The sequence below is a fragment of the Acomys minous genome (assembly GCF_964271855.1).
Source record: "Acomys minous genome assembly, chromosome: 4".
Taxonomy (NCBI): Eukaryota; Metazoa; Chordata; class Mammalia; order Rodentia; family Muridae; genus Acomys; species Acomys minous.
This window is the reverse complement of record NC_140486.1, coordinates 27,078,264-27,093,599: the sequence shown is the minus strand read 5'-3', so window position 1 is coordinate 27,093,599 and position 15,336 is coordinate 27,078,264. Positions and strand designations below refer to the sequence as shown.

At 49.7% G+C, this 15,336-nt stretch overlaps 1 protein-coding gene across 2 annotated transcripts; it reads left to right on the top strand.

The window, feature by feature from the left end:
* Positions 1-3,996: 3,996 nt before the first annotated feature.
* Positions 3,997-14,391, top strand: CD74 (CD74 molecule). Of its 2 annotated transcripts, XM_084778229.1 has the most exons (9): positions 3,997-4,177; positions 9,086-9,255; positions 9,438-9,517; positions 10,205-10,267; positions 10,949-11,041; positions 11,937-12,024; positions 12,927-13,124; positions 13,532-13,594; positions 13,874-14,391. In XM_084778229.1, exons 1-9 carry the CDS (start codon positions 4,101-4,103, stop codon positions 13,882-13,884), a joined length of 843 nt encoding a protein of 280 aa, XP_084634355.1. In that variant the 5' UTR covers positions 3,997-4,100; the 3' UTR covers positions 13,885-14,391. The 2 variants fall into 2 exon arrangements, with proteins under 2 accessions (XP_084634355.1, XP_084634356.1); XM_084778230.1 differs by lacking the exon at positions 12,927-13,124 and having other exon boundaries at positions 3,999-4,177.
* The last annotated feature ends 945 nt before the right edge of the window (positions 14,392-15,336 follow it).

The following is a 15,336-nucleotide window of genomic DNA, read 5'->3' as shown; positions in this document are numbered from 1 at the left end:
CATGCGTGCTAGTCAAGCACTGTGGTCACTGAGGTCCATCCTCAGGCCCTCACATTCTAGCTTTTCCTCTCCTTCCCTGTCGGCCTGGATGGACCATAACTCTGTTCTCAGAGGCAGGCAAATTATTCTCCTAGGGTATGGCATTGCTCTACGTCAGGCTGGCAGCTGCCTCTTCAAGTTGGCCCTAGGTCCTTTTGATAAAACCCCAGAGCTTGAGCATTTGGGAGTTTGTGGGAAAAATAGATGCCGTGGAGTCACCTCTTTTCTATGTAGTCCTGGTGGTGACTCAGTCCCTCTCTGCCCTGTGCACCCACCCCGACACCCTGTGGAGGCCAGTTCCTGCTCTATGGACCTTGCTGTGTGACAAGAGTCAGTTCCTTTCTCCCTTTGAGTCAGACTCTTTCCTACATTGGAGAACTGGATTCTCCCTTACCTCCCCATGAGGGTGTGCCGTTCAAGCCTTCCTGCTTCTGCCTTAGCTGTCCTGGACCAGGCTGGCCTCCAATTCACAATGATCCTGCCTCCTGCCACTGCCTCCCAGAGTGTTGGCATTAAAGGCTTGTGCTGCCACACCTGGCCAACACTTTTTTTAAAACATGTATTTATTTATATGAATGCTCTGCATGCATGTACACCTGCACGCTAGAAGAGGGCACCAGATCCCATCATAGATGGTTGTGAGCCACCATATGGTGGCTGGGAATTGAACTCAGGAACTTTGGAAGAGGAGACAGTGCTCTTGACCACTTAGCTGTCTCTCCAGCTCCCAGCACTTCTTTTTTTTGAGACAGGGTCTCACTAATGGTTGTTCTGGCTATCCTTGAACTATGGATACTCTGTCAGTGTTGCCTAGTTGCCTACTGTTTGCTTAGTAGTAGAATTAAAAATGAACAGCTAAACCAGGCTCCCTCCTCCTCCTCCTCTTCTTTTTTCTTTTTCCTCCTTGTTTGTTTGTTTGTTTTTTGTTTTGTTTTATTTTTTTCCAGACAGGGTTTCTCTGTGTAGCCTTGGCTGTCCTGGAACTCACTCGGTAGACCAGGCTGGCCTCGAACTCACAGTGATCTGCCTCCCTCTGCCTCCTGAGTGCTGGGATTAAAGGTGTGAGCAGCCAAAGCCCAGCTTTGTTTTGTTTTCAAGACAGGGTTTCCCTGTGTAGCCCTTGCTGTCCTGTCTCTGTAAACCAGGCTGGCCTTGAACTCATAGAGATCTGCCTGCCTCTGCCTCCTTTCTTAAGTTACTTTCATTATGTATTTTGTTACAGTGATGAGAAGCTATTACACATCTCTGTGATGGTTTATCTCAGTGAAGATTTTAGGATGGAAATTATTTTTCCCATAGGATTTTGAAGTCATTATTCCATTATCTATGGTTTCCAGAGTCATAATTAAGAAACTTAAAGACATTTTGATGTCAGAATCTCATTTTCTCTTCTTGAAAATTCACAGAACATTCTTAGTCTTTACTTTTCTGAAACTTCATGATGATATATGCCTTGGTGTGGAATTATTATCATTATTTGCTTTTCTTTTTTTTTCTTTTTTTCTTTTTTTCTTTTTTTCTTTTTTTTCCCAGACAGGGTTTCTCTGTGTAGCCTTGGCTGTCCCAGACTCACTTTGTAGACCAGGCTGGCCTCGAACTCACAGCGATCCACCTGCCTCTGCCTCCCAAGTGCTGGGATTAAAGGCGTGCGCCACCACCGCCTGGCCATTATTTGCTTTTCAAGGCAGTGTTTCTCTGTGTAGCCCTGCCTGTTCTGGAACTCTCTATGTAGACCAGGCTGGCCTTGAACTCAAAGATCTACCTACCTCTGCCTCCTAAGTGCTAGTATCAAAGGGGGAGATGCACCACCACCACCCAGCTGTGAAATTATTATTATTTTTTTTTATCTTGTCCTCAGTACTCACTGGATCCTTTCAGTTTGGAAATTTAAGATCTTGACTTCTGAGAACTGTATTTAAGTACGTCACTGGTAACTTACTCGCCCTCTATTTTTTCTGTTCCCTGTTTCTAGAACTCTGACATGGCTATTGGCCTTTCTAGATTGTTAATTTTTTGTTTTGTTTTTTGTTTTTTTTAAAACAGGGTTTCTCTGTGTAGTCCTAGCTATCCTGGAACTCACTTTGTAGACCAGGCTGGCCTCGAACTCAGAGATCCATCTACCTCTGCCTCCTAAGTGCTGGGGTTAAAGGTGTGCACCGCCACCCGACTCAATACATTTCTCTCTCTCTCTCTCTCTCTCTCTCCCTCTCCCTCTCTCCCTCTCTCCCTCTCTCCTTCTCTCTCTCTCTCTCATCAGGTGGTTGGTCCCTCTGGCAGCAAACCTCCAGCTTAGCTAACATACAATAATATATTCTTGGTTGGGGATGGAGATCAGTTGGTAGAGTGTTTGTCTATGAGGAAAGAAGCCCTGGGTTCAACCTTTGTGGGGATCTTTGTGAAAGACACTCTGACACCAGTGGGAGTGGAAGAGAGGCAATGTCGCCAGTGGACGGAAGCCAGGATAGCCCCCGAAGACCTTTGATACTGGCTCCAGTTTGTGACCTCATTTTATGCTCTCAGACCACAAGGTGGGGAGGGCCGGCCGGTAAGATGATACAGAAGCACATGTGGTAGTCAGCAGGTTGTTAGGGGCAGCGACACCTTGTTTCAGCTGTTTCTCCAGGTCTTTCTGTTTCAGGGAGCAAGTGACGTCACTCTTGGCAAATAGGCAGGACCAGCAGGGCTTTTCAGAAATCACCAAGTAAACCAATACATTGATAACTAAGAATAAGAGGAAAGTTCTTTTTACCTTACTCTCCACCACAATCCCCAGCACTGCGTAAACTTGGCGTGGTGGTGAACAAGTATAATCCAGCACTCAGGAAGCAAAGGCAGGGAGATCAGAAATTCAAAGTCATCCTCAGCTACGTAGTGAGTCTGAGGCCAGCCTGGGCTACATGAGGCTTCTCTCTAAAACAGCAGAATGTCCTTACCACTCTAGACCCCAAGGCCTTAGTGGCTCTTTTGTCAGAAACCAAGTTCAGGGACTAAAGATCTTTTTTTCTTTTCTTTCTTTCTTTCTTTCTTTTTTCTTTTTGATTTTTCGAGACAGGGTTTCTCTGTGTGTGGCCCTGGATATCCTGGAACTCACTTTGTAGACCAGGCTATCCTTGAACTCACAGAGGTCCTCCTGCCTCTGCCTCCCAAGTGCTGGGATTAAAGGCTTGCACCACCACTGCCAGGCCTCTAGAGATCTTTCTTACTGTGTCACATTGTAGGTACAGGTATGGCTGCTAAAATCTTGTCAGTACAGTTAAATCTCCAAGGCACCCTTTACCAGCCTCTCTCGCCTCACTCCCCGTCACACAGGCACTGTGCAGTCTGAGCCCTGGGAAGCAGAAGAGAAGGCTAAGAACCAGGGCTCCATCCATCCCTGCCTGCGTGTGCCAGCCTAGGCACACATAGCCTCTCTGCACTGCAACCTCCACCTGAACCCCAGGAAAAGGCATCCTCCTCTAAGACACTGCAAAGATCCTATAAAACATGACCAGTTACGATTTGATCACAGTGTCTCACAAGCATGGCTTAGTCATAATGGCAAGTGTCACTACGACTCCAACACGGGATGGCATGCGGACCAGAAAGAGGAGGATTTGTCGAAGGAGGATTTCTTCCTTCATTTATCCATGGAGAAAGGGTAGACAAAGGCACTTTCTGCCTCAAAATGTTTTTCTGTCTGGGGAGGAAGTCTGTTTCTAGAGCCATCCAAAGAGCCTTATGAATCTAGAGGTCTGCCTAGTAACAAGTGATGAAAACCCTGGCCAGCCAATGAGATCACACAGGCCTTCCTACCTGCTTAGGGTACTCCCCTCATCCTGCCTAGAGAGGGCAGCTTTTGAGTGAGTGGGGTATTTCCAGATTTGTGGCTTTCACTTCCACATCTACCACGTGGGCGGAGTTACCTGCTGTGGACGAATCAAATTCTTCCAAGCATCAGCTTCAAGAGGTGATCCCAGGGCTCAAGGGTCCCAGACACGCAGCAGCAGCAGCAGCAGCAGCAGCAGCAGCAGCAGCAGCAGCAGCAGCAGCAGCACCTGTGGGGAAGACTAGAGGCCAGAGCCATGGACGATCAGCGCGACCTCATCTCTAACCACGAGCAGACGCCCATGCTGGGCCAGCGCCCTAGAGCCCCAGAGAGGTATGTGTGTGTAGCAGCAGAAAGCCCTCAGTTGTGGAAGCCCAGGATGCAGGCCTGGGGAGGGGACACTGTGCTGAGCTGCAGGAAGGCTGCCTTTAGTAGCCAACTTGAGCATTAACTTTCTGAGTGAGACAGGTTTTTTTGTTTGTTTGTTTGTTTTTGTTTTTTTAAAAAATACAACTCATAAGTAATGGAACTCATTATGTAGACCAGGCTGATCCCGAACTTACAGAGATCTGTCTGGCTCTGCCTCCCAAGTGCTGGATTAAAGGCACGTGCCACCACACTTGGATCTGAGTAGTTTTGTGTCCTGTCTGCCGCCCCCTACCCCGCCCCCCCAACCCTAGCAATATCTTAGCTACTTCCCCTCTGTAAAGCCAGGGCTTCTTTAGGACTTGTATTAAGAGCCCTGGATTTACTCCCCAGAGTTTGGCAATGTAAAGGGCTTCACAGAGCCTCTGAAGCTGGGCCATGACTCTGGGTCAGAAGACTTAAGACTGTAGTGTTGTTCCCTCGCACGTGTTCTCCCTTCCCCTCTAAGCTTGTTTGGTCTCCTAGCCTCCAGTTTGGAAACGGTTCCACTGGAAACCATTTCTGAGGACAACGGAAGGGTCCCCACACAGAACTTCCATAACTGCTAAGACAGAGCCTCGCCATACCCGAGTCCACACCTGAAACGTGCGTGTAGGGCAGAAAGTGTGTGTGTGTGTGTGTGTGTGTGTGTGTGTGTGTGTGTGTGTGTGTGGTGACTGCCATCCTAGCAGCTGCTCAGGGAGAAGGAGAAGCTGCTCTTGTTACCTGTGTGGAAGGGGCTCAGTGCTTTGTGTCAAGAGGCACCAGTGCCATCCAGATAGCACTGGGCTCCTAGCCTCCAAAAGACCCCAGTCTTATGCCTCATGCCCCCAAAACCCCTCGAACAGGGTTAGAATTCACCTGCCCTCCTGTCCTGTTCTTCCCCCCCCCACCACCACCACACACACCCTGAAGCGGCCAAAGCTGATTTGCTGTCTATGGAGAAGTAAAACTAGATGTGACGTCATCTGTTTCCAGGCAGAAAGGGGTTTGAGAGAGGCTCTGAGAGAAAGCACAGGAATTGTGTTCTGGGAAGAAGGTAACCAGATATGGATTACTAGCGCAATGGGGAATTCCAGGGAAACTCTTACTGCTGTCATAGGTGACTGCAGACAAATCATAGCTTCTTCCTTTTTTCTTTTTCTTTTGGCTTTTCGAGACAGGGTCTCTCTGTGTTAGCCTTGGCTGTCCTGGACTCGCTTTGTAGACCACGCTGGCCTTGAACTCACAGTGATCCACCTGCCTCAGCCTCTGAGTGCTGGGAGTAAAGGCGTGCACCACCACGTCCAGCCTACTTTTTTCTTTTTTTATAACCTTTTTCTTAGTAGCAACGGCTATGAGAACAGTTCATTTATTGTGTACTTTCCCCCAGTTCTCAGATGCTCATGACTGTCATTGTAATAATAAGCAAGCTATAAACGATCTTAATTCTTACAGTTACTGTAGCTAGGAGTTGGACATTTTTATTATCTCCCCCTGCCTTTGCCATTAAAAAATTTTAAGGCTGGTCTCACTATGTAGCCTGGGCTGGAACTCACAGTGTAGACCAGGCTGGCCTTGAACTAACAGATTTCCTTACCTCTGCCTCCTGAGTGTTGAGATTAATGGTAATCACACCATGCTTGGTTTTTTTACACAAAGGAATGTGAGTTTCAGTTTATCTCAGCTGGTGAGTGTTGGACAGAGCATTTTGAACCAGGACTAGTCTGAGATTACTCTCCTGTCTGGGTCCCTTCGGGGCCTCATTTGTGGAGAGGGGAGATGGAAGCCTTCTGAGCTCAGGCCACTCAGTGAGGGCTGTGTTCAGAGAGGGTGCCTCGTCATCAAATCCATGTCTGCTTTTCACTTTAGTTCAGTCCCTGCTTCTAAAACTGATCCAAGCCTTAAACTCTCAGCCATTCCCGACAGGGTTTGCTTTGGGGCGTTTTTGTGCACACTTCTACCTAGCAACATGTGTGTCATGATTCTGATAGTTCTGGTTGGCTTCTGACTTTAGCCAACTACTCCCCCCCCCCTTTAATTAAACAAGGAGGAAGTACAAAGGAGGAAGTAAAACCAGGAGGTGAGAAGAGTTGGTACTCAATCAGAACCAAAGCCCAGGCAGGCATAAGAGGCTGGATGTGACTGTGTATGCCTATAACCCCAGCATTTGGGAGGTGGAGGCAGGAGGGTCAGAGGTTCAAAGCCAGCCTCATTCACATGAGACCATCTCAGAAAAACAAGATAATAATAAACTTAATAAAAGAGGAAGGAGGGCCGATGCTAGAGTTGACATCTAGCCTCCCGGAGGGCACCATTATCATTGATAGTGGCCTCCCTGAGAGCAATTATTATTGATAAAAGTGTGTTAAGTGTGGAGCCAGGTATTTCATCTCTATGTTATTTAACAATCTCTTATTCCAAGCTCTTACCTGCTTCACATGCAGAAGTGTCAACTTGCTCATGGTCCCAGAGTTAGGCAAGCAAAAGGCAGGATGCCGCTTATGGATCCCTGCTCTCACCTTCAATTCAACCTGTGCCCTCTGGCCCTCTGAAAGACTGAAGTTCAGCGAGGGGAGGGATGTGGCTTTCCCCAAGCTCGTGTGGTAGGAGGTAGAGCTGGGACTAGATCTGAGTATGGGGTAGCAGAGAGGTTCAGAGGTCCCAGGAGTCACCCAGTAGAAAATAAAGCAAAGACCTTGAGCCAAGCTACGTCTTCCTTCAGAAGGCCCCGAAGTTGAACTTCTCCCCATTTCTGTCTGGTCTCCCTCCCCCCCCCAAAAGAGTTTTTTGCTTTCTCCTTCCAAAATAAGTCTTCCTTGGGCCAGCCCTTGGCTCAGGAAATACAGTGGGTTGGCAAGCATACAGCCAATAAGAATTAGCTGTGTCTGTGACATCATAAGTTACTAGGCAGACAGGCCTTCTGGAGTTTCCTAAATCACCCTTCCTGGTTGCTGGAGTAAGCAAGATGCAGACTCATCCTGAGAATTTCTAATGGACTCTGTCTTAACTATAATAGAAAACCACAGACGGGGTTATTTATCTAGATTTTAAAAATCCAGAGGTTTATTTCCCACAGCTACAGAGGCTGGGGATTCCAAATCAAAAAAGTGCTGGCATCTCTGGCGATGAGTATTTTGCTGTGTTGTAGATACATGGCAGTGGAAAGGCAGGAGACCAACTCCTTCTGTTAAGCGTTCTTACAAGGGTGCCTGACTCTATTCACAAAAGCACTTGAATTTTATTTTATTTTATTTTTTTAAGCTTCTTTTTTTTTTTTAAGATTTCTTTATTTATTATGTATACAATATCCTGCCTGCAAGCCAGAAGAGGACACCAGATCTTATTGTAGATGGTTGTGAGCCACCATGTGGTTGCTGGGAATTGAACTCATGACCTTTGGAAGAGCAGTCAGTGCTCTTAACCTCTGAGCCATCTTTCCAGCTCCAGCACTTGAATTTTAAAGGGGACGTGTTCAAACAATAGCAGGGTGATGATAGTTCTTCCCACCCAAGGGGTAAGTGGGGGAAGAAGGGACTGGAACTTTCAGGGTCTGGAGTCACAAGCCTTATGTTCCATACTGTAACATGTGCATGTACCCCAAAACATTATTCAAAGCCCCAAAACTGTAAGGAGTCCTGAGGTCTGAAGGTCTGGCCACCCATGAGCCCGAGACATTCATCCAGACCTAGGCATCTGTGTTGCTGCTGAATTCTCCCAAGGTGGATGTTCCTACAAGATGCTTCCATGGCCATAGTAAGATCTTTTAAAAAAGAAAACTGTGCTGGGAAGATGGCTCAGTTAATAAACTGCTTGCTATGTGAGCATGAGGCCCTAATTTTAAATCTCCATCACCCATTTGAAAAGCAAGCACCTGTAATCCTAGTATTGGGGGGCAGAGACAAGAGGACCCTGGGGCTCGTTGGGGAGACAGTGTAGCTAAACCTTTGAGCTCCAGGTTCCGAGAGACCCTGTCTCAAAAAATAAGGTGGAGAGTAATCGAAGAAAACCTCTAACACGGTCTCCACACGCATGCGCACGTGCACACCTACATATACATGCACACGTAGGCACCCAGGGATGCACACATGTTGGGCAAGGCCCAAGGTTTAGAATTGCTCGGTGGGGTGGGGTAAGGGTTACTCATGTGACACATGACAGAGCTGGGAGACTAGTGAAGACTTGTTCAGATTTCCAGGGACCCCTGGGACAGAGGGACTCTGGAGCCCGGGATTCCTGGCGCTGCTCCAGCCTGGTAACCTGGTTCCTCCCGACTCCGCATGTAAAATGACTAGGCTCCACTTCTCTTTTCCAATGTATGCGCGTTCTTTGCGGGTTGCCCTTCCCTTTTCTCTTTAAACCTGACGTCACTGCGGGATTAGCGATGGCATTGGGGATAAAGCCCCTCCTTCCCCTACATAGCAAACTCACCTATCTTTTTCTGCCAACTAAACAAACAAACAAATATATAAGCAAACCAAACCAAACCCTTTCCCCTTGAGGGGGGGGGCTCTGCTCCTCGGATCTCCAGGGTAGACAACTTGGGGGCAAGGAAGGCACTCCACTTTACCCTGTCACTGCACAGACGGGATACCAAAACCCAGAGGAGGCAAGGAACTCATTCTCCTTCGCATTGAAGCTTGGGCCCCTGGTGGCTCTGATTTCTACCTGGGAAGGCCATTGGTGGTCAGCAGGAGGGGTGGGGGATGTTTTCACCTCTGTAGCTGGCTATTGGAGGGCTTGACGTAAGCTGAGAGGACACAGTGGAGACACATTGTCTGAGAGGGCTTGGTGTGGGCATATGGCCCCACCCTGAGCCACCCTCCACATCACTCTCATACTTTACCCCCACAACAGGTGCAGCCGCGGAGCCCTGTACACGGGCTTTTCTGTCCTGGTGGCTCTGCTCTTGGCTGGGCAGGCCACCACTGCTTACTTCCTGTATGAGCAGCAGGGCCGGCTGGACAAGCTGACTGTCACCTCCCAGAACCTGCAACTGGAGAGCCTTCGCATGAAGCTTCCTAAATGTGCGTGTTCCACCTGTCCTGACCATTTCACCGTCCCTCACCCCACAGACCCCATTTCTCCATCTAGCCCTCGCCCGCTCCCACCTCCCACCCCCACCCCCAAATCCCTGGGTTTCAGATTTTAACCCCTGGGTGCCCTTCTCCCTCGGACCTTGACTCATCCTGTCTTCCCTGCCCCACAGCGGCCAAACCTGTGAGCCAGATGCGGATGGCTGCTCCCTTGATGATGCGGCCAATGTCCATGGAAAGGATGCTGCACGGGGTAAGGAAGGTGGCAGGAAGGAAATACTATCTGGTGTAGGCAGAGGGCAGGTGCCGAAGGGGAGGGCCAAAGGGTAATAGCTGACAAGGAAGCGAGGTCTTAACTGCTGGGGAGAAGCAGGGCCCACCTCAGAGAGGTTTGTCAGAGTGATGGAGGCCGGAACTCTTGGGGCTACCCTGGTGGGGAGAGGGCAAGTTCTGCAACTTTCGAGGTGCCTCTTAATCTTCCACAGCATCCCATAGTCCCTCACCTCCTCCAAGCCTTTGAGAGCAATGATGCTGTTACTCATAAACTATTCTGCCTTAACCAGGGGGAAGTACTGAAAACATACATACAGGTTGCATTATGTATTTTATTTAGATATAAATGTGTATATCAATAAACATATATGTAAGCAGTAACAATTAATGAAAAAAGAGGCCATGACTTTGAAGGAGAAAAGGAAGGGGCACATGGGAGGGTTTTTAAAAAACAAAACTGCTATTGTCAAGGCCTTGAAAAGCCTATGCTAGTCTGACCAGTGAGGACATGGAGGCAGAAAGGGAGTGAGTGGCTGGGCTCCCATGTTAGGAGGTGGCAGGTCTGAGCTTTTGAGTGGATGGACCTGACTCTTTCTGGACTTCAGCTGTTGCCCCTGCATGTCCCTCATCGCAACCTTTGTTGGTAACCCTGTTGTTTTTTCCACAGCCTGTGCAGAATGCTACCAAGTACGGCAACATGACCCAGGACCATGTGATGCACCTGCTTATGGTGAGTGTCAGAGCCAGTGGGCCGTACCCTGGTCCACATGGGACTCTGGCCCTTGCTCACGTGTACATCTGCAGGCCAGAAGAGGGTATCAGATCACATTATAGATGGTTGTGAGCCACCATGTAGTTGCTGGGAATTGAACTATCCTGGACTTGCTTTGTAGACCAGGCTGACCTCGAACTCATAGTGATCTGCCTGCCTCTGCTTCCCAAGTGCCGGGATTAAAGGTGTGCGCCACCACCACTTGGCTTCCAGCCAGTGGAAAAAAAAATTAAGGTCCAAGTCTTGGTCCTTATTCTCCTTCCCAGATTAATATTGCACATGCCTGCTCTGTGCTAGGTTCTAGGCAGGGTTTGTGGCCTACAGCGGGGAATAACTTTTAACAGCCCAGTGACCAGGGGACGAGGGAGGTGCAGCTGGCTGTGTGAGGACAGGCAGAGATGAGACCTTCAGAACAGGCTATCTGTGAGAAGACAACTGAAGGTCCTGGTGAAGCTGGCCTGGACCCTAGCTGGGTAGCTGTCACTCCTGCGTGCTCTTCATCCATCACCGAGGCCAGGGTCCGGGCTTGGTGGCTAACATCTATTCCTCGGAATGAAGACCTGGGAACCCTGGGTGCACAGTTCCCCCTGCCTATCACGATGTTCTTTATAATCTTCCCCTTGCCCTGACATTCTGCAGAGATCTGGACCCCTGACATTACCACAGCTGAAGGGAAGCTTCCCGGAGAACCTGAAGCAGCTTAAGAACTCTCTGGATGGAATGGACTGGAAGGTTAAGAGCTTCTTTTGCAATTTCTTCTTTTCTCCTCCTCCTCTTCCTCCTCCTCCTCTTGTTTGTTTGTTTTGAGACAGGGTCTCTCTATGTAGCCTTGGCTGTCCTGGACTCGCTTTGTAGACCAGGCTGGCCTCGAACTCACAGGGATGCACCTGCCTCTGCCTCCGGAATGCTGGGATTAAAGGCGTGTCTTATTTTGGTTTTTACGTTCACTGGTGTTTTGCCTGCATGTGAGGGATCCCCTGGAGCAGGAGTTACAGACAGTTGTGAGCTGCTCTGTGAGCTAGGAATTGAACCCAGGTCCTCGGGAAGAGCAGCCAGTGCTCTTAACCACTGAACCATCTCTCCAGCCCCAGGAATGTCCTCTTTCTACAATAGCCCAAGGACTAGAAAGAGGCAAAGGGTGGTTTAGGGGAACGGTTCTCTAGGAGCTGCAGAGGGCCTCCTAACATCCACAAAAGCCCTGTGGGTTTTTTTTTTTATGCTTATATAAGAGATTTTTATTTTATTTTATTTTTAACCCCAGGGAGAATTTATTTTTAAAGAACATCTAGATTTTTAGCAATACTTTATTTTTTTTTAATTTTTAAATTTTATTAATTTATTCTTATTACATCTCAATGGTTATCCCATCCCTTGTATCCTCCCATTCCTCCCTCCCTCCCATTTTCCCCTTACTCCCCTCCCCTATGACTGTGACTGAGGGGGACTTCCTCCCCCTGTATATGCTCATAGGGTATCAAGTCTCTTCTTGGTAGCCCTGTGGGTCTTTAAGGGGCACCTCGGCTGGACTCCAGATGCTCAGCTTGTCTGATCTTCCAAGTTTGTTGGCAGGGTAATGCCCGGGAGGGTAGGGTGCTGACTCCGAACCACGTGCCTCTATTCTTGTTAGGTCTTCGAGAGCTGGATGAAACAGTGGCTCTTGTTTGAACTGAGCAAGAACTCCCTGGAGGAGAAGCTCACTGAGACTCAGCCGAAAGGTACCAGGATGGGAGTTTTGGCCTGCTTGTTACAGCATCCCGGTCTCTCAGCTCCCTGTCTCTTCTTGGCTGTTCCTTCAGGGTTTGGAACCCCTCACATCCTGTCTGTGGGTTCTTTCACACATGTGTCCACAGACTACAGTGGCCTCTTGTCTCTCAGTCTTGGAGCAAAACCAACTCAAAACATTACTAGGCAGGAGTTCTTGGAAGGACGCCGCCCCTGCGCTACATTAATACATGGGGAGGCAGAGGATCACAGAATCAGGAAGTGCCCTGGGCACTTCTCACCTCACCAACGATGCCCAATACAGCAATACAGGAGGCTTGAGGCCTAAAGCGTTAGGGAATGCTTTGTTCTTACCTTGGTGCTGTCGCTAACTTGCTACGCAGTGCTGGACAAACCTGTCCCACAGGGTTTCTGTCCCACAAATGGAAGACCAGTGGCCCATTCTGCCCTGGACCTCAGTTTCTCCAATATATAGAAGAGAGCAACATGCTCTCTCAACCAACTTCTAGCTAATGCTTGAATTTCCCCTCCAGCATCCCCAACAAACAGCAGCGCCCACTTCTACTTGGGTTATCCCAGTAACAGGAAGGTCAGACTCCCAGAGGTGTCCCCCTCTCCAGAAACCAGACTCATAGGAGCTAGTATGAACTGTAACAAACTCTCAGTGCTAGAATAATTATATTCTGGGGCAAGTGACTCCAGCAGCCATGCTCTCCCTCTTTTTGGACCTTGCTGGTTTCAACGTCGAGCCTCAGTTTTCCCATCTATGCAATGGGTAGAATAAGGAAAGCAGCTCGGATTAGACATTTAGCCCATGGCAGTGTTATGTGGGTCTCTGTTCTGCCGAGATCCTGGCTCAGAGCCCACTCACTCACTGTCTTCATCATGCCTGTAGCTTCAGTACTGACCAAGTGCCAGGAAGAAGTCAGCCATGTCCCCGACGTCCACCCTGGTGCGTTCCGTCCCAAGTGCGACGAGAACGGTAACTATATGCCACTCCAGTGCCACGGGAGCACTGGCTACTGCTGGTGTGTGTTCCCCAACGGCACTGAGGTCCCTCACACCAAGAGCCGCGGGCGCCATAACTGCAGCGGTAAGCAGGGGCCACCGTGTCAGTAATCTAACGGAGTAGGAAGTACCAGGAAGGCTGAGGGGTCTGAGGTCCCTCCTAGTATACATGGGGTCAGGACATGGGTTGGTTGTGTCCTGGCAATGGCCACTGTCATTCATGCATCTGTCCCTTTATCCACCTGGGCACTCCTGTGTGTCCTCTCTCCCCTTTGTCTCCTCTCACATTCTCCACACACACACGCTGTCCTACACTGGAGTCCCAGAGCCCCCGCCCCATCTCACTGTACCCCCTAAGCACACTGTATACTGTGGCAACCTCCTTTGCCAAGCTCAAGGCCATACTAACTGGGAAAGATGCCCGAAGGCACAATAGTAACAGTGTGTGTGTATGGTAGGGTAAGAGTAACAGCTGAGCCTGATGCTTTGCAGAACCACTGGACCCGGAGGACCTGACTTCTGGCCTGGGTGTGACCAAGCAGGATCTGGGCCAAAGTAAGGGGACCCACGGAGGGCGGGGAGGGGTGGGGTCACCCACACCTGTACTCTAGTGCTGCAGTGTGACACTGGGCCATTCTTTACCATTCACTGGAATGGCCTTTACAGAACAGGTTGGTGGCTGGAAGCACAGTACCTGAGCCCAACAGGGGGACAACAGGGGTGGGGGGTGGGGATGGGGCCTTTGACTGCTCTGCAGTTCCAAGATGCTGGGAGGGACAGGCAGGGACAACAAACTGATGACTCAACCCTATCAACTTCTGCTTCCTTTCCCAGTTATGCTGTGAAGACACAGGCCAGCTCTGCACAGCGGCAGCTCCCCCGCTCTCCTGGGCCCTAGCCTTCTTGCAGTCCCTGACGTCACACCCCACTTCCCATCTCCCTGCACTTTGGGGCTTGAGCCTGGTGTCTGCTTCATCATCCCAGGACACGACAAATAAAACCAGGGCAGAAGGAGGATGCTGGAGGGCCCTGCTGCCTTCTAGCTAAAGGAACACAAAGCTCGGAGTGGGCAAATCAAGGTGCACCCCTCCCCTCCCCCCCCCCCATTTCTGACCCATTAGCAATCTCCAACGCGAGGCTCCGAGATGCAGGCCCACAGACAGGGATAAGGAATGCCCTACCCTTAACCCAGGCTGGACACATTTGCTGTCTTCTCCTCAAGGAAGAACCCAGGCCCTCCTCCCAGCAACCTTTCCTTACTTCCTGCTAACCCCTGGGTTCCTTGCTCAGCCAAGCTTGTCAGCAGTCTGTAGGATCATGGCTCATGTGACAATAAAAGGTAGAAAGTAGAACATGCTTGCTCCTGGCTCTTCAGTTGGGATCCCCTAAGGTCAAAGAAAACCTTTCACCTAGTCATCTGGGTCCTCAGGCCCGTGGAGCCTGGGGCGATGGGCCGCCGACACACTCAGTGCCTGTTTAACATTCAGAAAGAAACAGACTCTTGCTCAGTTTGAAAAGCACAGCTCACGTCCCAGCTTCCATTCCTCACGTCCCCAATTCCATTTCTGTACTAAGAACAGCGTTAAGTGTGATGACAGATGGCAGTGGACACAGGGGCCTGGTGTCATGAAAGGACGCAAGTGGGGGCTGCCGCCAGCTGGGTGTCTGTGCAGGACCAATGGCCGCCTAGCCCTAGCCTATTATCACTGGAAAAGGGAGCAGATCCCTCACCACACGGCAGTCCGAAATGAATGTTAGCGACATTGTTCCACTTTGAAAGTACTTATATGAGTTGGCAGAACAAGACACTTGTACAACCTCATCTGGACCAACACACTTGCCATGAAGGGAGAGACTGCCGGTGTCGGCTGCTGCGTCCCAAGGCTCGAAGCAGGGTGCCCAGGACCTCCAGCCATTGTTTTTCTGCTGAGGTGAAATAATGTTCAGAAATTAACCCAACACACACTACAGCTCTGTTCACTACATCCCTCACCAGCAGAACTTTTCTCTGGAAATATGATAACTCGGGCTGGCTTACTGTTCTTGCACCACCTCCATCCACAAGGGCCCCCTGGTCACCTGTACCCTCTCCTCCAGCATCTTACCCATCTTCAGGTCCCCTCAGGCTCAGAGGCCATCTCCTTCCGGGGAGCTTCATGGAGCCTTTTCATCAAACTGCTGTGCTCACAGTACCTAGGGCCCTGGCATGCAGTCGGGAAGGAACCCCAGTGCTGACCTGTGCACCAGCGTCACCACGGTCTTTCCTAAGTAGTCAGTAACTGTACGGGAAACTTAAA